Source organism: Protopterus annectens, chromosome 13.part0 (assembly GCF_019279795.1).
Source record: "Protopterus annectens isolate FY-2018-M chromosome 13.part0, PAN1.0, whole genome shotgun sequence".
NCBI classification, from domain to species: domain Eukaryota; kingdom Metazoa; phylum Chordata; order Ceratodontiformes; family Protopteridae; genus Protopterus; species Protopterus annectens.
The window spans coordinates 993,007,489-993,033,873 of NC_056747.1; the positions used below are offsets into that span (position 1 = coordinate 993,007,489).

At 41.0% G+C, this 26,385-nt stretch overlaps 1 protein-coding gene across 1 annotated transcript in view; it reads right to left on the reverse strand.

Annotated features, from left to right (window-relative positions):
• The window catches only part of LOC122788006 (keratin, type I cytoskeletal 10-like), a 17,977-nt gene extending 800 nt beyond the window's left edge, over positions 1-17,177 (reverse strand). The window contains exon 1 of the mRNA XM_044054933.1: positions 16,530-17,177. Within this exon, the coding sequence (XP_043910868.1) occupies positions 16,530-17,138 (609 nt within the window). The 5' untranslated portion in view covers positions 17,139-17,177. The remainder of the gene's footprint in view (positions 1-16,529) is intronic.
• Between the last annotated feature and the right edge of the window lie 9,208 nt (positions 17,178-26,385).

Sequence of the window (26,385 nt, forward strand, 5' to 3'; positions counted from 1 at the left end):
ATGCTACTGCTAACTAATCACAGGCACTACACCTTCACATAGTCATCTTCTGTTGAACTACCTGCTTCGCTAGGGACGGCCTGCACCTGTCACCCCTGGGCTTTCAGATATTGGCAAAGGCTCTTGCTACCCCCATAGTGCCTACGTTAGGCAAGGCTCAAATGACAAGCCCACCTTCATAGGTATCACAAGGGATAAGAAACTAAGAGTAATGCTACCCAACGCCAGAAGTCTAAACCTCCAGATGCATGCACCCAAAACACTCGTTGGCATGGAGAACATTGATATCTGTGCAGTAACAGATGCCTGGTTCAGGGCTACTGAGATCACACCAGCACTACCAGGTTTAACCTGGTTGATTTCTTTGAAACAGTCACCAAGGCCATTGACGAGGGTAAGATGGTTCACACAGCCTACCTGGACCTTGCAAACGCCTTCACAACAATACCCCACTTGGGCATTCTAGAGAAGCTCACCAGCTTAAATATAAGCCCCTATGTCACTAGATGGATTGCACAGTGGCTCAAGGACAGAACCCACATTGTTAGAATTGCTGGAGCCATGCCAGACTCCAAACCAGTTATGAGTTGTGTCCCACAAGGCTCAGTCCTGGGACCTCTCTTGTTTGGTATATATTTATTGGAGGTACAGGCCAACACAGATGGACTGTGGCTGACCAAATATGCAGATAACTGTGAAATGGCCACCATAATCGACTCTCCAGCCGACACAAGCATCTTCCAAAGGGGCATCATAGAAACAGACAACTTGTGCCAGAGCCATGGCCTTCAGCTGAACAGTAGTTAGAAAGGGGAATGTGCATCCTGTAGTCTGTTCACCTAGTTGCCAAAAGGGACATTGTCCTCACACACACTAACCCCCCTCAGCCAAAAACACACACTTGCCAATTGCAGGATTCAAACCCCTATCTGACTATGCTATGACACTGTAGACAAACATATTGGCAGAGTGTGCTATTTGCTTTACTGGGAGGTTTTCCTTCTCTTGCTGTACTTATAGGGTGCTGACATCATCAGTGTTTAGAAAGGGAAATGTGCATCCTGTAGTTGCCAAAAGGGACCTTGTCCTCACACACACTAACCCCCCTCAGCCAAAAACACACACTTGCCATTTGCAGGATTCTAACCTCTATCTGACTATGTTATGACATTCAAGACAGACACATTAGCAGAGTGTGCTATTTGCATTACTAAGAGGTTTCCTTTCTCTTGCTGTACTTATAGGGCGCTGACATCATCAGTGTTTAGAAAGGGGAATGTGCATCCTGTAGTCTGTTTTCCTAGTTGCCAAAAGGGACATTTCCCTCACACACACTAACCCCCCCTCAGACAAACACAGACACTTGCCATTCGCTGGATTCAAACTCCTACTTAGTTATGTTATGACACTTGAGACCAACGCATTAGCAGAGTGCGCTATTCGCATTACTAAGAAGTTTCCCTTCTCCTGCTATACTTATAGAGTGCTGACATCATCAGTGTTTAGAAAGGGGAATGTGCATCCTGTAGTCTGTTCTCCTAGTTGCCAAAAGGGACATTTCTTTCCCACAGACTTACACCAACCCCACTCAGTATTTGCAGGATTCAAACCCCTACCTAACTATGTTATGACATTTGAGACGGGTGCATGAGCGGAGTGTGCTATTCACATTACTGGGAGGTTTCTCTTCTCCTGCTGTACTTACAGAGTGCTGACATCATCGGTGTTTAGAAAGGGGAATGTGCATCCTGTAGTGTGTTTTCCCAGTTGCCAAAAGGGACATTTCTCTCCCACAGACTTACAAATACACCAACCCCACTCACACTGAGCATTTGTAGGATTCAAACCCCTACCTAACTATGTTATGACCCTTGTGACGGACACATTAGCGGAGCACGCTACTCGCATTACTGGGAAGTTTTTTTTCTTCTGCTGTACTTATAGGGTGCTGACATCATTGGTGTTCAGAAAGGGGACTGTGCATCCTGTGGGGAGGCAGACACCAAGCACACTCTGGCTAAGCTGTCATTCCCTAGGGCAAACAGCCTAGTGTTGACCTCTACACCCATATGTTTAATTGTCAAATGCACATTATTTGTTGCTGATAGACTGTTTGCACATCTTTATTGCCATAGCATTCCCTGTTTGTATGAACAACTTGTGCATCTGTGGAAGATGTTTGCATATGGGAGGGATCCACTATATCACGTATGTCTCTGTAGTCATTTAACTGTGTGCACTGGGCAGACTGCTGTAATGCGGTTGGTTCCTGGAATAACACATAAAAATACCAGATATGTGTGTCCAACTGCTAAACTGAGATTTGGCCTAAGTGTGTGAGCATGCCCAGTTCAGCCTTCCCATGGCATGCTGTCTGACATATGTCTCATTTATCAAAGTGTGTGAGCATGCCCAGTGAGAGCATTCTATATGTTGGACTCTGCAGCCCACCACATTTGTGGATGAGTGTGAACTTCAACAAATATCACCCGTTTATGGTTGTGTGTTGTGTGTCATGTTGTGTAGTTACTGTACAACTGCTTTGTGTGTGAACACAACAGGATTATACTGTGCCTGCAGTGTTTGCATGGGATACTTTGCATACAGTTGTCAACATCCTTTCACACTGACCTAACACTGTTGTACTGTATAGTGTACTGGTAGTACTTTGACTGTGGTGGACAGTATCCTGGGCTTTAGTGCTATCACTGCTTTACATTTCAATAGTGGGCACAACAGCCTGGTTAGGGGCCAGTTGTGTACATCTGACCATGTTGCATTCTGTTCAGATATGAACTACTTAAACCAGGCTTGTTCAACATTGGTAGTGTGTTCCACAACATAGGTGTACATTTGCAAACACTAGTGATGTGCCCTAGTCCATGTCTAATGCTAGTTGGAGAGTGTGTTTGTCCTTCAACACACATTGTAAGTGGAGTTTGCCATGATATATGTCATGGTTAGTATACTGTGCCTCTGTCTACCTGTGACATGACAGTGATACCCAGGATAAAGCTACCATCTCCCATCCACTCATCAAGATTCCAATTGAGGAAGATTGATAAGTGACTCTATGGGTAGCCTGTACTGGGGGTTCACTCATGGGTGGGGGTGGCTTCTGTGTTATGGATCATGCAGTACAGCTTGTCCTATGTAAGTCAGTGCTGGGGTTCAGGTCTCTCATGTGCATAGCTCACTGCCATTCAGATTGTACAAGGTGCAGCATGTTTATTGATACCAGCAACACAGGCAACACATGGCATCTGTGCAAGCTCTTTGATACTCCTGGTGAGGTACTGTTGGGGACTTTACGGTTGATGGAGGTGTCTGATGAGGTACATCCCACAGGTGCTATTGTAGTCAATTGTACCGCTGATGAAGGATGACTGCAGAGCCACAATGACCTCCCCTTATCTAGATCTGACAACCTTCATGATTAGGTGGGTGTATGGTATGCTTCTGTAAACACTACAGCACATGTTTGTCCAATGCAGGATATCTATCACCTTGTGTCCCCAGGTCTCTCATTACATGTTAACTACATAATGGGTTAACACCTATGTGGTAATTGGTGGGCACTTACTGTATATCCACGGGGGTTGACTATACACGTTTCTGCAATTAGCTTGCTGACATGGCTATGGCACCAGTTGTCTGTTTCTATGTGGCCCTTTTGTGGGATGCTTGTGTCAGCTGGTGGATCATCTGTTGTGAGCAGTTTGTAGTCCTCTGCAAACATGTTCGAACACAGTCCTTCCATGTTTGCCTGTACCTATGGGACATATATACCAGACGAGGGAGATCCCAGGACCAAGCCTTGTGGGATGCCAGTTATATCTGGTTTGTAGTCTGACATGGCTGCAGCATGTCTGACTATGTCTGTTCTGTCCTTGGTCTGGTTTGCAACCCCTCTACTGACATAGGGGTTTATATTTAAGCTGGTGAGCTTATCTATAATGAACACGTAGGGTATTGTATAGAAGCCTTTGCAAGGTCCAGCTATGCTGTGTGGACCACATTGCCCTCATCAGTGACCTTAATGACTGTTTCAATTGAGTCAAACATGTTTAGGGGCAGGATCTGCACTTAAGAAAGCCACACTGGGTAGGGTCCGGTGTCAGTAGGTCCCCAATATCTTTATGTCTGTGGTACATGCTGATCCTTTCCATAGCTGTGCAGACCGAGCTTCTCAGGATTCTGGGGTAGTAGTTTTCAGTATCCATTCAGGCAACACCTTTGTTGAGAAGGACCACTGTTGTTGTACACTGCTGTTTGGGTACATATTCTGTGGTAAGGCTGACATTGAGCAGTAGTGTGGTTTGGCATTCCATTCATATTGGAGTCCATGTTGCACTAAGCACAGGACACCATCTCATACCATTGCTGCTGTGTGTTTTGCTTTGTAGATGTTGGCTGTTACCTCAGCATCTGCAATGTCAAGGGGGCCAGCAGTCTGCTGGGATAGATATTCTGCATTTGGTGGGGGGGGGGGGGTTGCACTGCACCTGTCAGTATGTATGTTGGCAATATGTGTGTGTGTTTGTGATATTTGTGTGATTCAGAGCATATCTGTGAATTCCCAACATGGTTCCTACCATCAGTTGTGAAAGCCTTGGGATTATCCTTACTGTCCTGTACAATTTGTATCTTCATAGGTTCATAGGCTCATACTAGGCTATCCACCCTAGGGCATTTGTTAGCCTAGCCAGAGTGTGTGTGGCTTTTGCCACCCCTTGTTATGTGAATATTATGGTCATTTATGATTTGCTTTGCTGTGCCTCTGTCTGGACATGACACAGTGAAGACCCCCAGTGTAACTCTACAATCATCCATCCACTTGGCAAGATTCCTGTTGAAGAGTGTCAGTGAGGGGCTCTGCCTAACATGGAGTGGGATTCTGGTCCAGGGTGTGGGGAGCCTCTGGATTATGTATCTGTCCCACCAGCATATCCTATTTCATTATTTGTTGAGGTTGACATCTCTCACTCTCACAGCTCCGAAGGATTTGAGTTTTCTGGGGTGGAGCATGTCCGTTACTCCTGTGTTGGGCATGGCCTTCTACAACAGGCATGCAATGTGTCTGTGTAGGCAGTATGTGACTGCATTCAGCTGGGGTGTCTACAGCCAGGCAGCATATGACATATATTTGAGACCCTTTATCCTCTTGGTGAGGTACCTTTGAGGTCTTTCTAACTGCTGCAGGTGTCAGGTAAGATACATCCCATATGAGGCATTGTACTAGATTATGGGTGTGATTAGAGAACAGTATAGGGGCACAATGACCTCTGTTGACGTAGATGTGAATCCTTTCCTGATACGGTGTCAAATGTAGACAGTCTTCCTAGCCACATTGGCAATGTGGGTGTCACATAACAGGTTACTGTCCACTTGTGTCCCTAGGTCCCTGTTACTCCTTCCACACATAATGGTTTACCACCTATGTGGTAATTTGTGGTACCTTGTTTGGTATTTGGTGGGACATTCATACTGTCCAGTGTCTTCAGGACGGCTGGGTGGGGTTCCTGTGTGTGAGAGTGTGGTCTGTAGCATGCTACAGACTGTACAGCAGTCTTGCCTACAGTTAGTTGCACATGGGTGGACTCCAATGCCTTGTGCATTGTCAGTTACCTGGACGTATGGGTGTCTGTGCTGAATATAGATACTCACCCTCCTTTTATGTTTTGTTCCAGGTTTTGGGGCCATGACACATGATATGTGGTATAACCTGGTAGTGCTGGTGTGCTGTCAGGAGGCTTGCAGCAGGTTTCTGTCACTGCACAGACATTGATGTTCTCCATACTGGGGATGGCCTTGGGAGCATGCATATTGGGGTTTACACATCTGGCATTGGTCAGCATTACCCTTATGTTTCTTTCCACTTATGTTTTCTAGGGTGGTGGGTCAGTCTTTTCAGCCTTGCCTACAAAAGGCTCTATGGAGGTGGCAAAGGCCTTATCCAATATTCAGACGCCCAGTGGTAACAGGTGCAAGCCATTCCAAGAACAGCTGCGTGGCTTGTCAAGCATGACATCCCAAGCAGACAGACATTGGATCCCCTTGGAATGACACCAGTAAGTGTGCCACTTGCTATGACTGATCATTCTGTGTTTGTACTGTGGCATTATTCTTGGTAAGGGTAGGATGCTGCAAACGGTGAGTGTCATACCGGCCTGGACTACATAATCAGAGAGCTCATCTATGTCTCTTTTCATGTAGTCTAGGGAGGTACATCTCAGGTCATTCACACCAGCATGGACTATGACTGCATCATATTTCTACTTGCTTTGGAGTCACCTGCATGCTTCTGTTATGTGGCGTATTGTGGCAGCCTACAGGCAGCTTACTGTACCCTTTCCCTTGTTCAGTCTGGTGTGCGGGACAGCAGTGTGTCTGACTATGGAGTCACCTATTACAACTGTATCAGGCATGTTGTTTCTCCTTCTGGCCTGTGACTGTTTGGCACACCAGCTTTGTGTACTATGTGTTGCATGTGCTATGTTTGGAGGTTGTTTGATTGGGTGTCTGCTTTAGAGGCCTCTGTTGGTGTGCTGTGTTTGTAATTTGTGCCTCCGGGAATGTTTTTCTGTGTTTATGTGTTTGGTTTGCAGTTGTGATAGGTCTATGTGGGACTGTGTTTGTGGTGTGTGTGGTTACCTTCTCCTCCTGACTAGTTTTGGGAGTACTGGGTTGAGGGAGCTCAGCCTCCAGTTTGGATAGATGGTTGCATCTCTCACATATATTTGTATTTCTTGGGTGGAGTTGGGGGTTGTCTGTGTACTTGGGGCAGGTGTAACATTGCCTCAGGATTCACAGATTCAACTTGTTGTGGCTGGCCTTAGTGGATTGTATGTGTGGACAGATTTTATTGCCATACTACTGATCAGTGATTACTTCATTGTTTATGTTTGCTCTATCATGTAGTAGCTTCCTCATTCTCTTGCATGGTTTGGTTATGGCTGGTGTCCACCATGCCAGATTCCTGCATGTATGGCATTGTGTCTTGTTTTAATTTAGGATTGCATAATCCAAGCATTCCTGGCAGTGTTCATGGAATGGCTGTATTACAGGTTCTGAGGTGTGGCCCATATTTTGCAACTGCACAGGACCTTTAATGGATTCCACATCAGTTTGGAGGAGTGCAAATATTGCTTAACACATGTTTTCCACTGTGGTTTTCTGGCCAGGGACTGTGGTCAGGATTTGTATATCCAGTGTGATTACTCTATGGTCTGGTTTTACCAGTGAGCAATACACTTCTCATCTTGCCATCCAGTACCCATGTTGCGGATTATCACATCCAGTATGCTTACCCCTTATGTGAGAGTGGTACGTTGTTCCTGGGCCTTTTGGTTTATGGATTCTATGAACTTTTGTCCTACACTGTTGGAGCTAGTATAATGCTCCCAGTCTATGTCTGGGTATTTTCAGTCACCCAATATAATGTGGTTTGGAGGACTTGATATATTCATGTATTCCAGCATAGGCCAGGTGCAGTTCCTGGTGTTGGGACAGTAGTCTGTAGCAGACTATAAACTGGGGGGCAGTTTTAGCCACTGTTACTTGACCATGGCTAGTCCATGCTACTTTTTGTTGTGGTACCAACATGGGGATGTGGTTATCCTTGACAATTCTTGCTAGTCACCCTCCTTTTGTAGCTTGTTCCATGTTTTGAGGCTGTACAGCACAGTATGAGGTGTAACCTGGTAGTGTTAGGGTGCTGTTGTGAGCCTTGGCTCAGTTTTCTGTTACAGCGCAGATATCATCATTCTCCATACTGGGTGAGTTTAGACTGCATGCATCTTGCTGTTTTGACTTATCCCTTATCTTATTCTTATCCCTCCTGATACCTATGGAGATAGGTTTGTGTTTTGAGCCTTACCTATTCAGGGCACACTGTGGGTAACAACAGCCTTTGCCAGTATCCATACGGCATGTACTGATAGGTGCATGCCAGTCCTAGCAGGTGGTGCATCATGTCATGCTCAGCATGTCATCCCAGACTGGCACACATTGGAACCCTTTGACGAACTGTGATACTTCCGTCAATTATTGCACTTGATCATCTCATTGTCATGTTGTGGCATGATGCTTGGTGAGGGTAGGATGTTAGTCAGGGTCCTCAGGTGTGCATATAGTACATGGTGTTACATTACTTAACACATAGCATTCATGCCTCAGATGGTGCTGCAGGGCTGCCTCTGTTGGATGCGCATATTACACTTCCCTGTACATGTTTGAGAGCAGGTTGTGTCATGTTAGGCATCCCTGTTACTATATGAGTGAGTCAGAGAGGGGTATCATTCCCAGGGTTCCTACTGAGCCAGTGTATGTATTATGCGTTGCCTCTTTGCCAAGGCCAGGGCATACTGGGCACGCCTCCTTCTGCCTACTGGGGCAGGCTCAGGTTGTTCCTCCTCCGAGTCACACTCTGCCTGTGATGGCCTTGGCAATGGTGGGGGGCTGTTTGGCCCGGCCCTATGCTGGTCCTGCTGCAGCTGTTTTCACAAGCTCATATTATGTAGCATAGCACATATCATGACAATTTGGGTACATGTTGTTGGTGTGTACTGCAAGGCTCCACCAGATGTGTCCAGACACCAGAACCATGACTTGAGCAGCCCAAACACACGCTCTATTACATTACATGTTTGTGCGTGTGCCTCATTATGGCATTCCTGTTCAGGTGTGTGTGCGTTTCTGATGGGTGTCATCAGCCACGGCTCCAGTGCATAACCTGCATCCCCCACTAGGTGTCCATGCGGGATGTCCCCATTGGCAAATGTCTGGTACAGCTGTGTCAAATGCCAGATGTGGGAATCATGGTAGCTCCCAGGACAGCCAGCACACACATTCATTATTATGCCCTGGGCATCGCACACAACCTGGCAGTTGATGGAGGGGAAGCCCTTGCAGTTGATGTATGCCCTACCCCGATCACCGGCTGGTGCTTTGATGCGTATGTGCGTGCAGTCTATTGCACCCACTACCTCAGTGTATTCCACTATTTGCTGGAAGAGACGCATATTGCTGGCCAATACCTCACGGGCATTGGGGAAATATACATGATCACCGACATGTGCTGACAGGGCATCCAGGAACTGGTGCAGTACCCTGGAGGCTGATGCCTGTGATATCCCCATCATATCACCAGTTGGTCTCTGGAAGGTACCTGTTGCTAGTATTCTTAGGCCAACACATACCTTGATTTCCACTGGGATGGGTTCCCCTCTGTTGGTTCTGTGTGTAAGGCGTGGCCTGCACAGCTCCACTATTTGCTGCAGGAGGTCTCTGTCCACTCTATAGCGCTCTACTATCTCCAGCTCATGTAACCCATGGTAGGTGACCCTGGGCCTGTACAATCTTCTCCATCTCCTCACTGTGGGTTGTCTGGCACCATCTGCATTGTCACCACCCTCAGCAAGTCGCCTATGTCTCATTATGACAGCTATGGCAGCCCCTAACATTTCTGCTCTGAGTTCAGCTTTTTCAGTTTTCACTTCTGATAACTTAACTCCTGTCTTGCAGTGTCTCTTGAGAGAAACATCCTGCACTGCTGCTTGCAGAGTTTTAAGTGCTGGGCTGGGCTACTATTCTGCCTGTGTAATTGCCTGCATCTAATTGTTTTCACCTGCTAGCTCCAGCAGTATTCCCTGCTAGCTTCCTACTAAATCTGTTGCTTCCTTTTTCCTTTCTGTTTCCTCAGGGTGGAGCCATGTGTAAACCAGCAGAAACATGTTCATAGTGGCTTACACGCGTGCACACATACTTACATGGTTCAGAATCTGCTTATTCAGATTAAAACGCATGCACGCCTGTGCAAACAGTGTTAAACATCTCCCAACACGCTCCCACATGCTCAGTCTGTCTTACACGCGCGCACACTGCCTTACTCACACTTCATGGCGCGCACACGTGTGCATACACATCCAGCAAGAAACTTTGGTGTAGGCAACAGTGTACACCTTCCATTTCTTGACTTTCTCATGCTTAGTTAGTGGCACACCTCTTTCCATGATATCTGTCTGACATCTGTTATGTAACTCTGACCTCCAATGAACTGCATTTCTTTCTACCATTCCCCCCTGTGATGTCACCTATCTCCTACTCTGTTCCTCCCCCTTCTGTAACTCTTACACTACTCAGACTGTGCTCATTTGCTATGTGACAGTGGAATTCAGTATCCTTACACTCATTTGCATCAGATTGCCTACTAATGCTTAGTTACATGTCTTAGACTCAGCTTCCCCCCTTAGCAACCACTACACGGTGGCCATGTTGGTTTTGGTCTGCTGGTCCCTGCATTGACATTCCATGTATTGCATAAAACCTACATTTGTAGGTTTAAAACCTTTGTTTTTATGTTTTATACAGCGCAGCCCGTTTGCATGGGGCTGTGCTGGGTTTAAACATCGGCAATCGCCGAAAAAAATAAATTATATTTTTAATATATTTGCATCAGGTTACTTTGCCAATGGCCACATATTTGGCCATTGGCATGCTGCCTGACACATATGCACCCTTTATTTGGAGCTGACATGGCTCCATTGCAGTTTTTGCAGAAACATACTCAGTTGTCAACTGAGTAAATGTCTGCAGCTAAAACGGCTCTTACACGGGCTGTTCTGGGCTTCCTGGATCGCTAATCATCCTCATTTGCATGCTATTCGGCTGCAAGTGAGGTGATTAGCTTATCCACGCCCACTCCATGTAAGAGCCATTTTAGCTTGTCTCTTACACGGACTTTGGGCTGTTCCTGGATCGCGAAGGCTGCATGGAGTCTTACACTACTCTTAGACTCCGTGCAAGCCTTCGTGAATCCGGCCCATTATTTAAGAAAAAAATAATTAATTTTCTTAAATAATGGCATTGTATAATGCCTCCTTGCTGCCCTTCCGCAGCTGTCTGGTATTCTGTGACAGTTCTGATGTACTATAACTCGTGTGTGTGTGTGTGTGTGTGTGTGTGTGTGTGTGTGTGTGTGTGTGTGTGTGTGTATATGTATATATATATATATATATATATATATATATATATATATATAGAGAGAGAGAGAGAGAGACACACACACACACACACACACACACACACACACACACACACACACACACACACACACACACACACACACACACACACACACACACACACACACACACACACACACACACACACACACACACCATTTCATTCATGTGTAGGGTGAATGCTAGAAGAAGTTCAGAGTGAAGTGTTTCAATGAAAGTATGGAAAGAATTTGGTAATAAAGTGGTTACTTGGATACACCCTTTTAAGAAAGGAGCACTGCCTGACACATTGCTACATAACTTTAGCAGAGAAGGTTTTGCTTGAGATAAGATCTTTAAACCAGTCAAGGGATTTTGGATGCATACTTAACAGTGAGGGCTTGAAGCAACAGGTTATTATCAACTTGCTCAAAAGGCTTTATAAGGGTTGATTGTATAAGACTGAAACATTTGGATTTCCTTTGCCAGTTTTCAGAAAAATATCACCAGTTAAGGTATATGCTGTTATTCTGACCATATGTATCTCTCCATTTCTTTGCTCATGAATTCTGGACAAGGCCAAAAATAACGGGGTGACAAAAGACCTGAGGATAATTCTCAAATATTACTCTGATTCACTCAAAACATTAACAGAACAACATATTTTACATCAACAAGCATTTTTTGAGTACATGAGGTATGAAACTCTAATGTATAACATTACTGATTGACTGCAATAGTTGCTAGTTAGCAGAAAACCAAACATTTTACAAGGGACAGGGTAGAATATGTGTAAAATAGGGACATTCTTCAAAGTTCTGAGCAGTTGAGAGGTATAGCCCATGCAAAAGCCATGCTGATAGGGAATACCATGTTATATTTCTGAATGTATAGATAGACAGTCGAGAGTAAACTAACTTTTTAAAAGTTTTTGAGAACTGAGAGAATAGAAATAGGTCTCAAATCACTGGTGCAGGAGGATTTTGGAACTTCCGAGTTCACATTAAGAATAAACTGTTGTTACTGGGGCATATGTTAAATGTGTTATATGTAGTGGACCAGATAATTCTGGCATACTATAATAAACCACAGATGGAGTTTGTCAAACATAAGTGGTGAGTCAGCACAGAGTTTTTCTGTTTAATTTGTTGTTATGGTAGAAAGTATAATATGATGAATAGGGGTGATTCTGTGGAAGGAGGGGGATTTCTTGCTAGGAGCTAAAGGGAGCTGGGTAAATGGGAAAGTTAATTTTAATAGCCTGCTGGTGAAAGGGTACCTGTAGAACATTAAATACTGCCTTCCTCTTGTTTGACATCTGGGCAGTAATTTGGTTAATTAGATTACACAGATGCTTGGTTCTTTTAGAAAAGATATGGAGAGCTTAATGATTTGCTGTATAAGTGCTCAACAAGGTACTTTGTTTTTATTAGAGCATTCAGTTCTTTTATACTTCAAGGTCTGGCTTGGATTTGGCCAGCCTACTGATGGGATGAAGGTTATTTCTCTTTAAGTACATAAATTACACTGTCAGCATTTCAGCAGCCTCTGTGAAGAAAAGCACACAACTAGTCAATACAGGCTAATGCTATCTTTAGTGCAGCTGTGTTGTGGTTACAATCTCCAGGGCTATAGTTAGCTGTTCTCAAATCCCGTGCCATTCCCTGATCTGGTGGCACCCTCAACTATAAAAAGGAAGTCCTCTCATACTTGAAGACCAAAACAAAGGTGTCCTTTGAAAACTTTACAAACTGGTGGCTTGCTACAGTTTATATCCCAAACAATGCACTGATGCATTTCAGCTTCAATTTGAATGCTGTAGCTACACTACCAACCAATTAACATCTGATGATCAGACTTCCTAAGACCTCAAATTCTGGACAGCTGCCACCTTCACCCCACCCTGACTGGAAGGGGATGAGTTTTGGTAGGAATTTTTTATTTGATTCTAAGTTATAGCTTTTACAGTCACAAAGCTAGGGAAAAAGGCTATCGGTTTTGAACAACATTTGCAATAGTGTGATCAAGTAGGTTGTGGTAATTTGTTTTGAAGCTTGACCTTGTTTTGGAATGCATTATTTGTGAAAAGTTATAGTCAGTAAGGAAATAATTGTTTTCATGTCTGTGGGGAACTAGGAGGTTGATACTAATGTCTCCTAGAAAGATAATTGAGTTATATCTATGGGAAGTAACCTTGATCTTTTATCAGAATGCTTGATCCATCCTGTGGCATCTACCATACCCCTGCCCCAGTCTCTGATGCCACAGAATACGATTCTGACTTGTGTCAGTGTACCACGTCTTCTCACTCATTTATAGTATGGCAGGATTAACAATGATACGTGAGTGAAAGGATAAAAAAGTAACTCTTTTATTCCACTTACTTGGATAATTTGATTGCATATTGTTTCTTATGTTTGGCAGACTTCAAGATTCAGAAAGTAGATGGACAATTTTCAAACTTTTTGTCAAATATTTCAGTTTCTCATTAGACTGAAAACTTAAATAGACCATTCTGTCTTTCTTACTGTGAGAGGGGCATGAAACAAATCCCTCTTTTTTGACTGTATTTCAAAATTTTCCATTAAAAAAGAATGAAAACATATCTGCAGTTCTAATAAATAATTAGATATGCAGATACTTTGAAACAGGAGGACATTAAATAATTATGAATTCCTCATGCTGGACCATTTATCTTTACAGGTTAACTCAAGTCGTTTCAGAATGCTGTTTTCCTTACAGAATAATTCCTTCTCCCCATTGTGTCATTAAAAGGAAACTTCCTTAAATAAGTGGCCCCTTCTTCCTTCATTTCCATATGTATGTAATTCTAAGCATGAATAATGGATCTCTGGTCTTGCTGGAGCACAACTTCATCAATGTTGATCCTTGCTATGTTCCAGTTTGCTGTGAAATCCTGCCTGAGTCCATTGCAAAATCATTCACTCTTCTCTTGCAGAGCATCGGGAAAGAAAATAGCATTCCCATCTAGGCAATCTTAGTATTGAATTGCAGGGTTTCTGCTCAGACATTTTGTAAAATACATGACACAGTAGTATACTTACAAAATCCTTCAAGGAGATTAACTAAAATCCGCAGTGCAGGGAGCACAAGATGTAGCACTGACATGTAGAGATCGACAAACTGGAGACGCTGGATTTAAAGTCCTGTCATTTTTTTCCAGAATGTCTTACAAAAGGCATGACTTTTGTATACATGATTATAGCAATAACCCACACCTGGGTGTGGGTAATGCTGGATTTACCCACGGTTGGTGTAATTTGGTCACAAGGGCAAAGCTCGAGTGGCCAAACAAAGCCAACCGTGGGTAAATCCAGCATTACCCACACCCAGGAATAGGTTATTGCTATTATACAATGACATTAGTTAAGAAAAAAAATACTTTTCTTAAATAATGGCATTGTATAATGCCTCCTTGCTATCCTTCTGCAGCTGTCTGGTATTCTGCGGCAGTTCTGATGTACTGTGCATGCGTATGCCTATGCAGTACATCAGAGCTGTGGGCAAAAGCAATGGAGAAAGCAAGATCTCAGTTGCTTTTTACAAACTGTTTCGCTATGTTAAATGGGTTTAACATAGCAAGACAGCTTTAAAAAAAGCAGCAGAGAATCTCTGTTGCTTTTTTTAAAGCTGTCTCACTATGTTAAACCCATTTAACATAGCAACACAGTTTTGAAAAAAGCAGCGGAGAAAGCAAGATCTCCGTTGCTTTTTACAAACTGTTTCGCTATGTTAAAGGAGTTTAACATAGCGAGACAGTGTGAAGCAACGGAGATCTTGCATTCTCCTTTGCTGTAAAAAAAGAGTTATAGTAATGGAAAAAGTCCAGGCGACCGGACCTTATTCCATTACTATAGCTCTGATTTACAATGTGCATGTTAACCAATCAGTGTGCACGTGTTTGAATATTAATTGGGGGTCATTGTATAAAATCATTTTTTTAATACGTCAGACATGTTGAAGTTCAACTGCTGTTAACAAGATAAAGTAGGAGTATTCTTTGATTGTGTATGCTACCTGTACAGGGAAATGGACTAAGCTTGTTTACACATCACACTGGTGTACCTCAGCGTGTAGGGTCTTGACACCTTACTGTAGGCTGTCACTTCCTTATGGGCACTTATCAAATCAAACTGTATTAAACTATTGCATGTTTTCCTGAGTCACAACAAGCCCATGGAATACGCTTTGGGGTAAGAGGTTTTGCACACAACACACACACACACACACACACACACACACACACACACACACACACACACACACACACACACACACACACACACACACACACATATATATACAAACATGCACACATACACATTCACATATACATAAAAATGCATACATAGATGCCCACACATACCCACGTGCCTGTATTTTATTGCCATTTTGCATTTATTAGTTAAAGACCTGTTAAATGATACCATTGATAAGCAGGTTTTGTACCCTGCATCACCACTCTGGGGAGAGTATAGGCACAACATTCATATATTTTTGCTCTGGACTTTGTTACATGGAGATTTTCTAAAGCCTACAAGTTGTATCACTTGTACTCTCTAAATCCTGATCTTTCTTGTGGTGAAGTATCAGTGTGTTGCATTACAGATGAAGTAGCCCAGCAGCACTTTTAGAAGGTTAACTGCAATGTACATGTAACACGACATGTCTAGTGTACCACTTCGATAAACTGAAAATGACAGCATCCTAGATGGGTGGACCGAAAGACTCAGATCTAATTTCTTCAGAAATCATTTATATTTTCTTAACACTTGAAATTGTTTTGATATAGTATTTTTCATTATTAAAACCTTTTGTTAACCTTCAGCTGGGCAGTGTTTGCATTGCAGAACAGTTGCCACAGCAGTGAGACGAGAAAGGCAGGTTTCAGATGGCAGTGGTTTAGAAAGACAGAATTGCAGTTTAGAAGTACAACAGACTTAAAACAAAAATTAACTTCTCCTCTGCCACAAAAGTTTAAATTTCTTAGCAAATGCCAAGTACATGATCTTAGGTAAACGCTAATATAAAAAGAAGACACACGAGGAAAAATATGCAAAAAAAAATGTTTTAAGAAACTGATAAGGAATGCTGTGGCACAAAAAGTCTGCTTCTTGTTAATATGTGTTTTAAAGCTAAGCTACAGCTATTGAAGTCTGTAAGCATTTCAAGTTTTCAGCTTTTATCATGAACAGCCAGCAGCAACTCACTTCTGACGAAACTTTGCAGCTTCTTTATATGAATGTCATTCCTAAAGCCAAAGCAAAGGGGCGTAGACATCCTAGTAATGTATGAGAACAGGATCAGAATGTGATAAAACCCTCATTATTTAATTGTGGAATAGCAGTTAGGAATGTGCATTTTAGTACCAGAGAGACTACCTATAAAAGCAATAGTGCAGTTAAAATGTCTTGCACTTTTGTAGTACAAGAATATTAAAATGTTTGCCATCATCAAATGTCAGCAAAAGACAGCCAATCAACTCACAGTAAAGAACTATCTTACCTTATCCCTCAGTTCTTCGATTATTTTGAAATAGTGACTATAGTCACGACCTATCCTTTCTCCTCCTTGAGTTTGCTTCAGATAGTACTCTTTGATTTTTTGCTCCATTTCAAAGTTTTCCTTCTCTAGGTCACGCACCTTATCCAGGTAGGAAGCTAGACGGTCATTCAGGTTTTGCATGGTTGCCTTTTCATTTCCATTAAGAAAACCACCATCATCTGCACCAGCCAAGGTTGCAGCCAAACCACCAAAACTTGCAGCAGCAGCAATACCACCACTACCAAAGCCAAAACCAGCCCCATAGCCACCACCTGCTGCAGACCCCAAACTAGTTGCAGCCAAACCACCAAAACTTGCAGCAGCAATACCACCACTACCAAAGCCAAAACCAGCCCCATAGCCACTACCTGCTGCAGACCCCAAACTAGTAACAGATGATGAAATGATGCTGCCACCATATGCTGGCCCTGAAGCAAGAGTACGGCCACCTGTTCCTGCATACACGCTATAAGCTTTGCGAACTGGGGCAGATGTAGAGGAAATCTGAGAAATCTGGACACTAGTAGGACCTCTAACAGATCCAGACTGTCTTGAGGATCGGACTGACATATTTTCACTGACAAAGACTTGCACTCCAGCCACAAGCAAAAAGAGATCTCCAACTAAGTGTGCATTACTTGCGTTTCTGACCCTCTATATATATACTGCAATACTGAGGTGTGGTCAGAATCAAGGGAGCATGCAGGATTTTTTGCAGGGGGGTGCAAACCCAAGCACCGCCCACACAGCCCCACCACTATGCTGCCCCCACCCATGCAGCCCCACCCCCACCCCTGCCCACGCAGCCATTCCAGTGTCCCAATACTTGGCTATTTTTCCCCATTTGTCATAGACACATTAGCGGACCGGAGTTCCGCTGTGGCGACCTCTAACCGGGAAAAGCCGAAAGACACAACAACAACTGTTCAAATCTTTCAGTGTGCATACTGTTTTATGCTTTACTTCTACAATGATTACAGATATTTGGATTTTATTTACAACTTTTATTTCAAATTTTATAGCACAAACACTGATAGACATTTACTAAACCTAAACAAAGCAATAGTCTTACAATGAAAAGAGACTTAGCATTAAAACGCCTCTACCTTTGAAACCCACATTCACCGAAACAACATTGAAACCCACATTCAAAGAAAATGCATCTGGCCAGTGGCAGAGTAAGTTTACTTTTGGGCTGTTTTCAAATCATAGGCTCCTTGCACACATTTTTAGAACCATGCAAAAGTTATTTGATTCACCTTCCTGACTGTATTAATTGTACTATATAATAATTGAATTATATCCCTTGTATAATACAGCACCACTTGTTAGAGTGTGTTTTAAATTTATAGTTCTGAACATTTTTCCTTTAAGCAATGAAACAAATCATATGAACCAATAATGACAACCTGCCCAATTCAGAACATTTCAACCATAAAGGGACACTCAAACTTCTGCCATACAATCCACCAATATCAATCAATATGCAGAATCTTTGCAGAAGTAAAACTCATCTGAATAATTCCACATTAAAGAGATCTGAAACCAGTGAAGAAGTTGTTGCTAGAACTTTATATTTCAGTGTTTCATCTACAAATTCACTGCCTGCTGCCCTTGAAAAATAAATTGCCTACGTTATATTTAAAAACAAAAATGGTACGCTGGTATATTGCAGTAGGGAATGGGTGGCAAGCTGAAAAACAAGTTCATAGTTATTAGGCATCTCATCCAAAGGAGGACATACACCCCCTTAAAATACAAATCTACATGTTGTGGGAGTAGAACCTATAGCCATCTGTATCAAGATGCAAGTATGCTACCTGCTGTGCTGCTTTAAAAATTCTGTACCACAATAGTGATACTATTTGCTACACAAAACAGTTGCACATTTTAAGAAGGCTTAGCATGAGCAGCAGTAAAACTCTCTTCCCTTGAAACTCACAATTCCTTGAAAATGCACTTGAAAATAAATTCCACCTGCTAACTCTAGGGCATTTCACTCTTTCTAACACACACCTCAACCTCTAAGTGCAAGAAATCTGGGCAAAGCCTAAAGTAAATAGGAGCAGATTATAAATATTGCTCACATGAACTTAGAACATTGCTAGAATAACAGGATTTATGTTAGTATGCATTTTTCTAAAGGATATGACATCTAAAACTCAAATGTCTGTCATTATTTAGCAACATCAATGCTTTTAGGAGGAATTTTTGTTGTGTCTTTCGGCTTTTCCTGGTTTGGTATCGTCACAGCGAAACTCCGGTCCACTAATGATTGGCAGTAGATTTTTATGTCCCAAGTTGCCAGCCCTGATGCACAACCTTCAACGAAGGTACGCCCATTTGTGCATGTCCCCACACAGAAGAAGCTCTAGCTGAGAATCGAACAGGACAATGTCTTACTGTTCATAGATTAGTACTAGGCTAACTGCCCTTGTGAGACATTTTAAGCCTAGCCAATTATCCCCTGTGAGATTCAAACCCTGTATGTTGTGTTTGTAAGGCAAACACCTTAACCATTAGGCTACCCTCCCAACCCTCCTGTGAAGCGACAAATGCTTTTTAGGAGGAATATGGGGCAAAATCTGGACATTCTCCAAAAACCTGGACAGCTGAGGGGTATGCTTCCTCCTTCTTATACATACATACAGACACACATACCTCTCAATCTGTTAACACAAGAAATCTGGACAAAGCCTGTTATAATGTTGGGGATAAAGGTCCAAAACTAGGAACACGTTAGAAAGTTGCTAGAATAAAAGGATTTGTGTTAGAATTAATTTTCTGAATGATATGAAGTCTGAAACTGAAATGCATGTCATTATTTATTAACCAACTATATTCAGATATAGTTGGTTGTCTCAGTACTCACTGTGGCTTGTATATTCTCCTCTCTTGAAAGGCCCACTCTGCTTAACTTGTGTATTATTTCCTCAGTCACTTCACCGTGGGTTGCAATGCAGCTTCATTACTAGTGTGTGCACAAAATATAATGCCTTCAATGAGTCTTGCAAGAAATCACATGCAATCATCATGGCACAAAGGTTCTACTGAAGATGCTTCCAATTTTTCTCATACATGAACACGACAGAAGCCAGAAACAGCTGTTATTCCATAGCTAGATGCAGCAGTAGCAAAACACATTGCAGAGAACCAAAATAAATTGGAACCAATTGTATCGACCATTATTTACTGTGCAACCCATGACATTCCTCTCTGTGGAAAAGAAGGCTCTGGTGGAAATTTATGTTACTTGCTAGATTTTCATATTGAAGCTGGTGACACAATACTGAAACAGCACAGTGAAACAGCTGCAGGAAATGCTTGGTACACATCCCATAGGGTGCAAAATGAGCTGTTGGCAGAATACGAACATGTACTTCGAAAGGAGATTGTTTGTGCAGCAAACAGGGCAGCTGGATTTAGTGTATTGGCAGATGAAACTGCAGATATCTCAGACATTGAGCAGTTGTCAATGGGCATTTGGTTTGTTGATGATGATTGTATTTGAGAAGAGTTTGCGGTTTTTGTTCCCATTGTTTTGAGAGATGCACAGTCTGTATCAAAGTCATTGTCAGTGAATGCATAAAGTGCAGTCTCTACCTGGAAAAATTACACAGACAGGCTATGACGGCTGCTCCATAATGGCAAGCATCCAGAATGGTGGTCAGGCAAAGATTCGTGAAAAGTATCCAAAAACAGCCTTTATCCACTGCGCATCTCACAGAATAAACCTTGTAGCCAATGATCTGAATGATGTTCCTGAAATACATAGTACTGTTGGTGTTATCAAGAAGATTATTTTTTCCGTGACAGTCCAAAATGACGAGCATTGGCACCAAATATACCTCTTCTGTGTGAGACATGATGGACTGAGAAATATAAATCCATTCATGTGTTTAGTCAGAACTTTGAGAAAATATTTGACTGCCTGGCTGATCTTCAGAAGAGCACTGCTGGTGAAACCAGACAAAATGCACATATGTTACTCAGCGCTTGCTCTTCGTGCACGTTTCTTATTTTTCTCTTCATTATTGCAAATTACTCATCAGTTCTTGAGCCTGTTGCCCAGATGTTTCAGTCTGTTCAACTTGATATAGTAGAGGCTCAACAACACATCAACAGACTCATTGAAATATTCAAGGAGCACCGTAACCATGCTGAAGAACACTTTAGGAATGACATTCTCAGTAAGTCAAGATCACTAGCAGATAAATTTAGTATTGAGTTAGTGTTGCCAAGGATTTGCAGTCGACACACCGAGCAAACACAGTAGGCATGGATTTTGAGCGTTATTACAGAACAAGTATTTCTATTCCCTATCTTGACTCATTAGTTTCTTTACTGACGTCTCGCTTTTCCACCATTAACACTGCTTAGTTCAACTTATTTTATCTGCATCCTAAAATGACGCAAAACCTAGAACGTGAAGAATTCCGAAAACGAATTGCCGTCAGTAATGAACTATATCATATTGCTTCTGGTGTCTGAATGCTCGCTTCTTGTCTGATGCATTTGCTTTGAAGTTGTAAGACAACCTAAAGAATCTGATGGGCTACTACTACCTTTGTAGTCAATATCTTGCAGAGCTTCTATCGATGTTACTGAAAAAAACAAACAAAAAAAAAAAGTGTCAGGTATGGGAATAAAAAAAAAACTTTTTCTGGTGTGTTTCAGCTACTCCAATGATTAACATGTGCATCTTGCTAACCTGGACAACAACAAAAAATAAATACATAAAACTAATTGATTTTTGCTTTTGTATATGTTTATGCAAAAAAACGTAATACTGCAGTAAGCACCATTATACCGCTCAACTGAACAGATTTACACAGAATGTCCAGATTTTTGCCTCATATTTTTTGTATGTTCTTACTAAAAGCTGTACTTTTCTGGCAAATAGCTGAGGATTGAAGTCATTAAATAATGATAAACATTTGAGTTGAAGAGTCCACATCCTTCAGAAATTTCATGCTAATGCAAAACCTATTATTCTATCAACTTTCTAAGTTTGTAAGAGCAATATTTAAAATCTGTCCCTACTTGTTTCCCCATCATTTTAACCTTTGTCCAGATTTTTTGCTCTAAGATGTTGAGACTGAGGTATGAATTCTGGATAGGAATATGTGCTTTATGCACAGTCTTCACAGTTTCCCTTAAAATGTCAATGAACCTCACATGAACTTGTGTATATTCTCCTGCTTTGACAATCTGGCTAGTGTTTTTTTAGTTTTTTCTTTCTTGTCTTATCTTTAGTACATCTTCAACATTATCTCTACTAAACATACTGTATGAACAATCATACGTTACTACCTACTATACTTTTAATTGTATGTCTAAACCACTATGCTTATGTAAATATCTTATGCAATCATATATCTGCAATATTTTATAACTGTGTAAACCACAATGCTCACGTAAATATTTTATGTATAGTATGTTAGCAATTGTTCTGGAGCTTTTCTCCCTGGGCCTCTGCTGAAAATGGACAGCTTTGTCCAGTCGGACCTCCCCGGTAAACAAATGTAAAATAAAAAAAAAAATCTGACCTTTATGTGGATTCAGGAAAATAAAAGTACATAATGTAACAGAAACCAAACAATGGCTCTCTGTGAATTTACTATACTATTCTGTAACTGAATGCACATTACTTAATGTTAACTGATAAAACAATTAAATAAAAATACAGTATGACAGGGGAAGAAGATAATGCTTTATAATTTGTAAGCTGCTCATAACTTGTCACAATCCTTGAGGTGTATAAAACACCACTTTCTAACCTTTAGAGTCTAGAAAACAGCTTTTCTCGATAAGCAGCAATAAAGACTCCAGCATATAATAAAAATGCATACACACCAGAACATAAAAGTTAAACATACTGTGCATGTCTCTCTGCATATCTGTAAATTAGTAAGCCATGTCTTTTTAAACCTGTAGTAAATGTTATGTTCTCCATGATAACGTTATATATGTAGTTCTTTGCATACTCTCACCTTAGTAAACATCCTGTAGTGACAAGAACACTGTCTCTTTGGGAGTTACTTTGCAATATGGTTAAAGCAAAACTTCTTGCATAAGACAATGTTAATCCATCCTGAATGCGACCAATACAACACTTCATTAAAATATCTATTAATCTACTAAGAAAAAGATTTCTGCCTCAAAGAAAGACGTAATTAAAAACAGTTAATAACAACAACAACTCCCCCTCTTTGGTCTGACGTCCTGTGATTTGTAATGCTAGCCACTCTACAAAAAAATATTTATGTTTGGAACTTCCTTATCAATTAAGGTAGATCAGCAGCAAAAATCAGCACTCCTTGAAGATGTGACAACAATGCAAACAGCACAACATAATTCTCCTGATAAGTACTGCAAAATATTCTATTTGCCATTTCCTATTTAACCAACTGCATATGGGCAGAAGCTGGAACACAGAGGTGAAGCAATCAATACCTTTATTTGGCCAAGATGGGTTTTACAATGCACCTACTGGAGCTTCACCTTCAACAGGGTCAGGCAACAACTACTAAATAAATAAAACCCTACATTTAATAAAATAAACAGATCTAATGTCACCACATTTCATATTTTGAAAGTTTACTATTCCAAATACTAACCCATCTCTAAACTTGAGTGCAGCGTGGTATTCTAAGAAAAAAACCCCCAAAAATATATTTATTCAGAAAGAGTAACAAACTATAAAACTTAACCAGCAGCCAATGTCTTGTCACATCAGGACAAAGTCCAATAAAAGTGTTCCAAATTTCAAACCAAATTATTTATACGTAGCACAATTGAAGTTACAGAAACTCCCAATCCCACAGTGTCTGAAAACTTTTGAACTTAGGGTGCATACATACTTTAAATAAAAATACTAATAACTACATGTAAACATTTGAAATATGCACAGATAGAAAACAGTAGCACAACTCAATCTGGTGCAGGCTTGTATTTCAGCAGACTGCAAAAAGTTCAGGTGTACATCATAACACTCCAGCTGGAACTAATTGTTAACAGTTGTTGTGGCACAGCTCTCTAACAAGGGGGTGGACACAGGAGCAGAGCAGAAGTACTACATACTACTACAGAAGTAATGGGTGATGTCTGACAGGCCAAAATGAATTCAGACAGCAGTTATACCTTCGATAAGGCCACCTCCAGGCAGGCAATAGTTAACATGGATGCAGATGCCACTCTATCCCTATTGGCTGATAGCCCCCTCCCAAAAAAAGTAAAACTGACAGTATTGTTCTCTCACAACATGCAACAAAAATGTGCGACAGGCATCTAGGACACAACTATGTTCTAGTTTCAATTGTTAAAACATATACATTTACACAATTACAATAGTTTATATACATTTCTATTCTAAGCTGGCAGGGCATGCTGTGTTACATTTTTGCTCAGTACTTTACACCTTTACACACACACTTCTGTATGAATCATATCAATATTCACAAATGACAGAATTATTTACAAAATTCCAGATATCTGGGCTGTCAGTATTTCCTTTTGTGACAGCATATTTTCCCCTTTCTCCAATTTTATGCAAACTGAGTTAGTATACATAACAGATTTACATTGAGGTGTGGGGGGGGTTCCCTCTTCAAACTACTTATTGTATTCTGTTTGCCATTTTTTATAGACATTATTTTGGAGTATAATTTTGATATTGTTAGATGTTTCAGTTACTGCATTTCTGCAATGTTTTTTGTTTGTACTGGAGCTTTTTTTTTTTTTTTAAATAGGCTTTCACCAAAAATTGATGACAACCCTTACTAGTTGAGATGTTATCTCTACCATACCAGGCTTAATGTTTGCTGTTATAATATTATCAGATGTGTAAGAGGCTTGTGTGAGCCATTTGAAGAATTAATTGTGTCATTTGATTCTACTGTTGTTGAAATGAATGTGCAACTTCTGCAGCAGTTTTGTAGTGCTATTTGAGCAGTTAATAAGCACTGAATTATCTTCATTTTCCTGTAATTATACACCTATATAATAATGCATATTGTTGGAGGGACATAGTTTGCATGGAGGGAGATGCAGTAATTAGCCTTACTACCTCACAGCACCTGCTTCCCCATTCCTTGCTGGGATGCCTTTTTCTGTTAGAGTTTGTATGACTTCTCTCTGTTTGTATTGGTTTTCACTGGCTGAACCCATTTTGCCGTTTACTTCCATATCGCAAAGACATGCTGTGAACTAGAGAGACTCCAAAAGGTCCATAGTTATGCATGTTGCATTATGAGTGTGTGTGTGTGTGTGTGTGTGTGTGTGTGTGTGTGTGTGTGTGTGTGTGTGTGTGTGTGTGTGTGTGTGTGTGTGTGTGTGTGCGTGTGTGTGTGTGTGCTGACAACATTCCCTGCTCATGAAAAAAGCTACTCCTTTTACAAGCAAAAGCAGTAGTTCAAATCAGTTACACCTACATATACTTCTTAGGTAGAAAAAGGCAGATAGTTCATTCCATCTAAAGGTGCTTGTTTTATAAATAACTGCCTCCACTACTATATTTCATTTATTTTTGTACTGACATGAGCAAATATTGCACTGTGTTTAACTTTGCTGCTCCACTGTGAAAGCATATCTGCCTGGTTGGCTCATATTACTAAAGCATCCCATAGCTATTTTCTCTTTTTTATTCATGGAAATGTTCTTACTGAATCTGTCTGAATGTGAAAATAAACTTTATGAAAAATGCTGGCTAGTACCTTTTGATGCCTTACATTAGCTCTGCATTAATGTTTCCCCACTTTGCATTTTTTTCTGATTAACAATTCTCTCAATTTTATTTTATAAGTGTATCTTTAAGCAAGCATATTGGGCTGTATTTTTCCTTCCTTTCACACTTAACTAAAAACATAAACATTAATGGGGCATAATGCTCTGATTTAGAAACTGACACTATTCTGAACTTAATTTCTAAACAATACAGTGATAGGCAACACATTAAATCATGCTGATGCAGTTTATGTGACAGGCAAAATAGAAGCAAGCCGTAGTACATTTTCTTTTTAACTATTCATGTGTAATACCTTCAGATTATTCAGTACTGAGTATTGTACAATGTTTGAAATCATGCTGGTGCAATCTCTTTGACAGATAAACTGAACTGTTATCTTCACTCTATTTTCCATTTGAATTCTTCATGTTTAATGTTTTCAGATTATTCAGTACATATACATATTAGCTGTTTTAAGTATTACATTGATTTTTTCAATATGTACTCAAGATCACATTTGCTAAACTGCTCATTTTATTTTTACTACTTAATTGATATATAAATGAATGACACCAAATGTAAGTACATTTTATTCTAAAGAAAAAAAATATAAACAACAAAGTGACAAAACACACACACGCACACAGTCACACTCCAGTAATCATTACTAAATACCTGTTGTATGTATTGATTAGATGGATGCAGGTCTTGTCTTATTCACTTGATTCCTTTCTTGGACTTTGTCCTCAGCAGCCACTTGATTTAATGAGCACTTGAGTTAAGAGATGATGTTATCCAACTGCCTGAACATCTCATTTGTTTTATTCTTATTTTTTGTCAATTCATTTGCTTGAGTGAATCTTTGACCAACTCCTTTGCACTGTTTTAGGCCTAATGGCCAGTATAACACTATAAATATAATGGACTGTTCCATCATATATATTGTGACTGTCTAGTTCTGAGAAATAATGACCAGCTTTGCAGAAAAAGTAAACCATGCTTCTGCTCCTGCTCAGAAGACTGTGTCCCTAATAGCTGCAAGTGATCCCATGGCTGCATGTAAGTCAGCCAAAAAGTCTGGAACCATCTTTA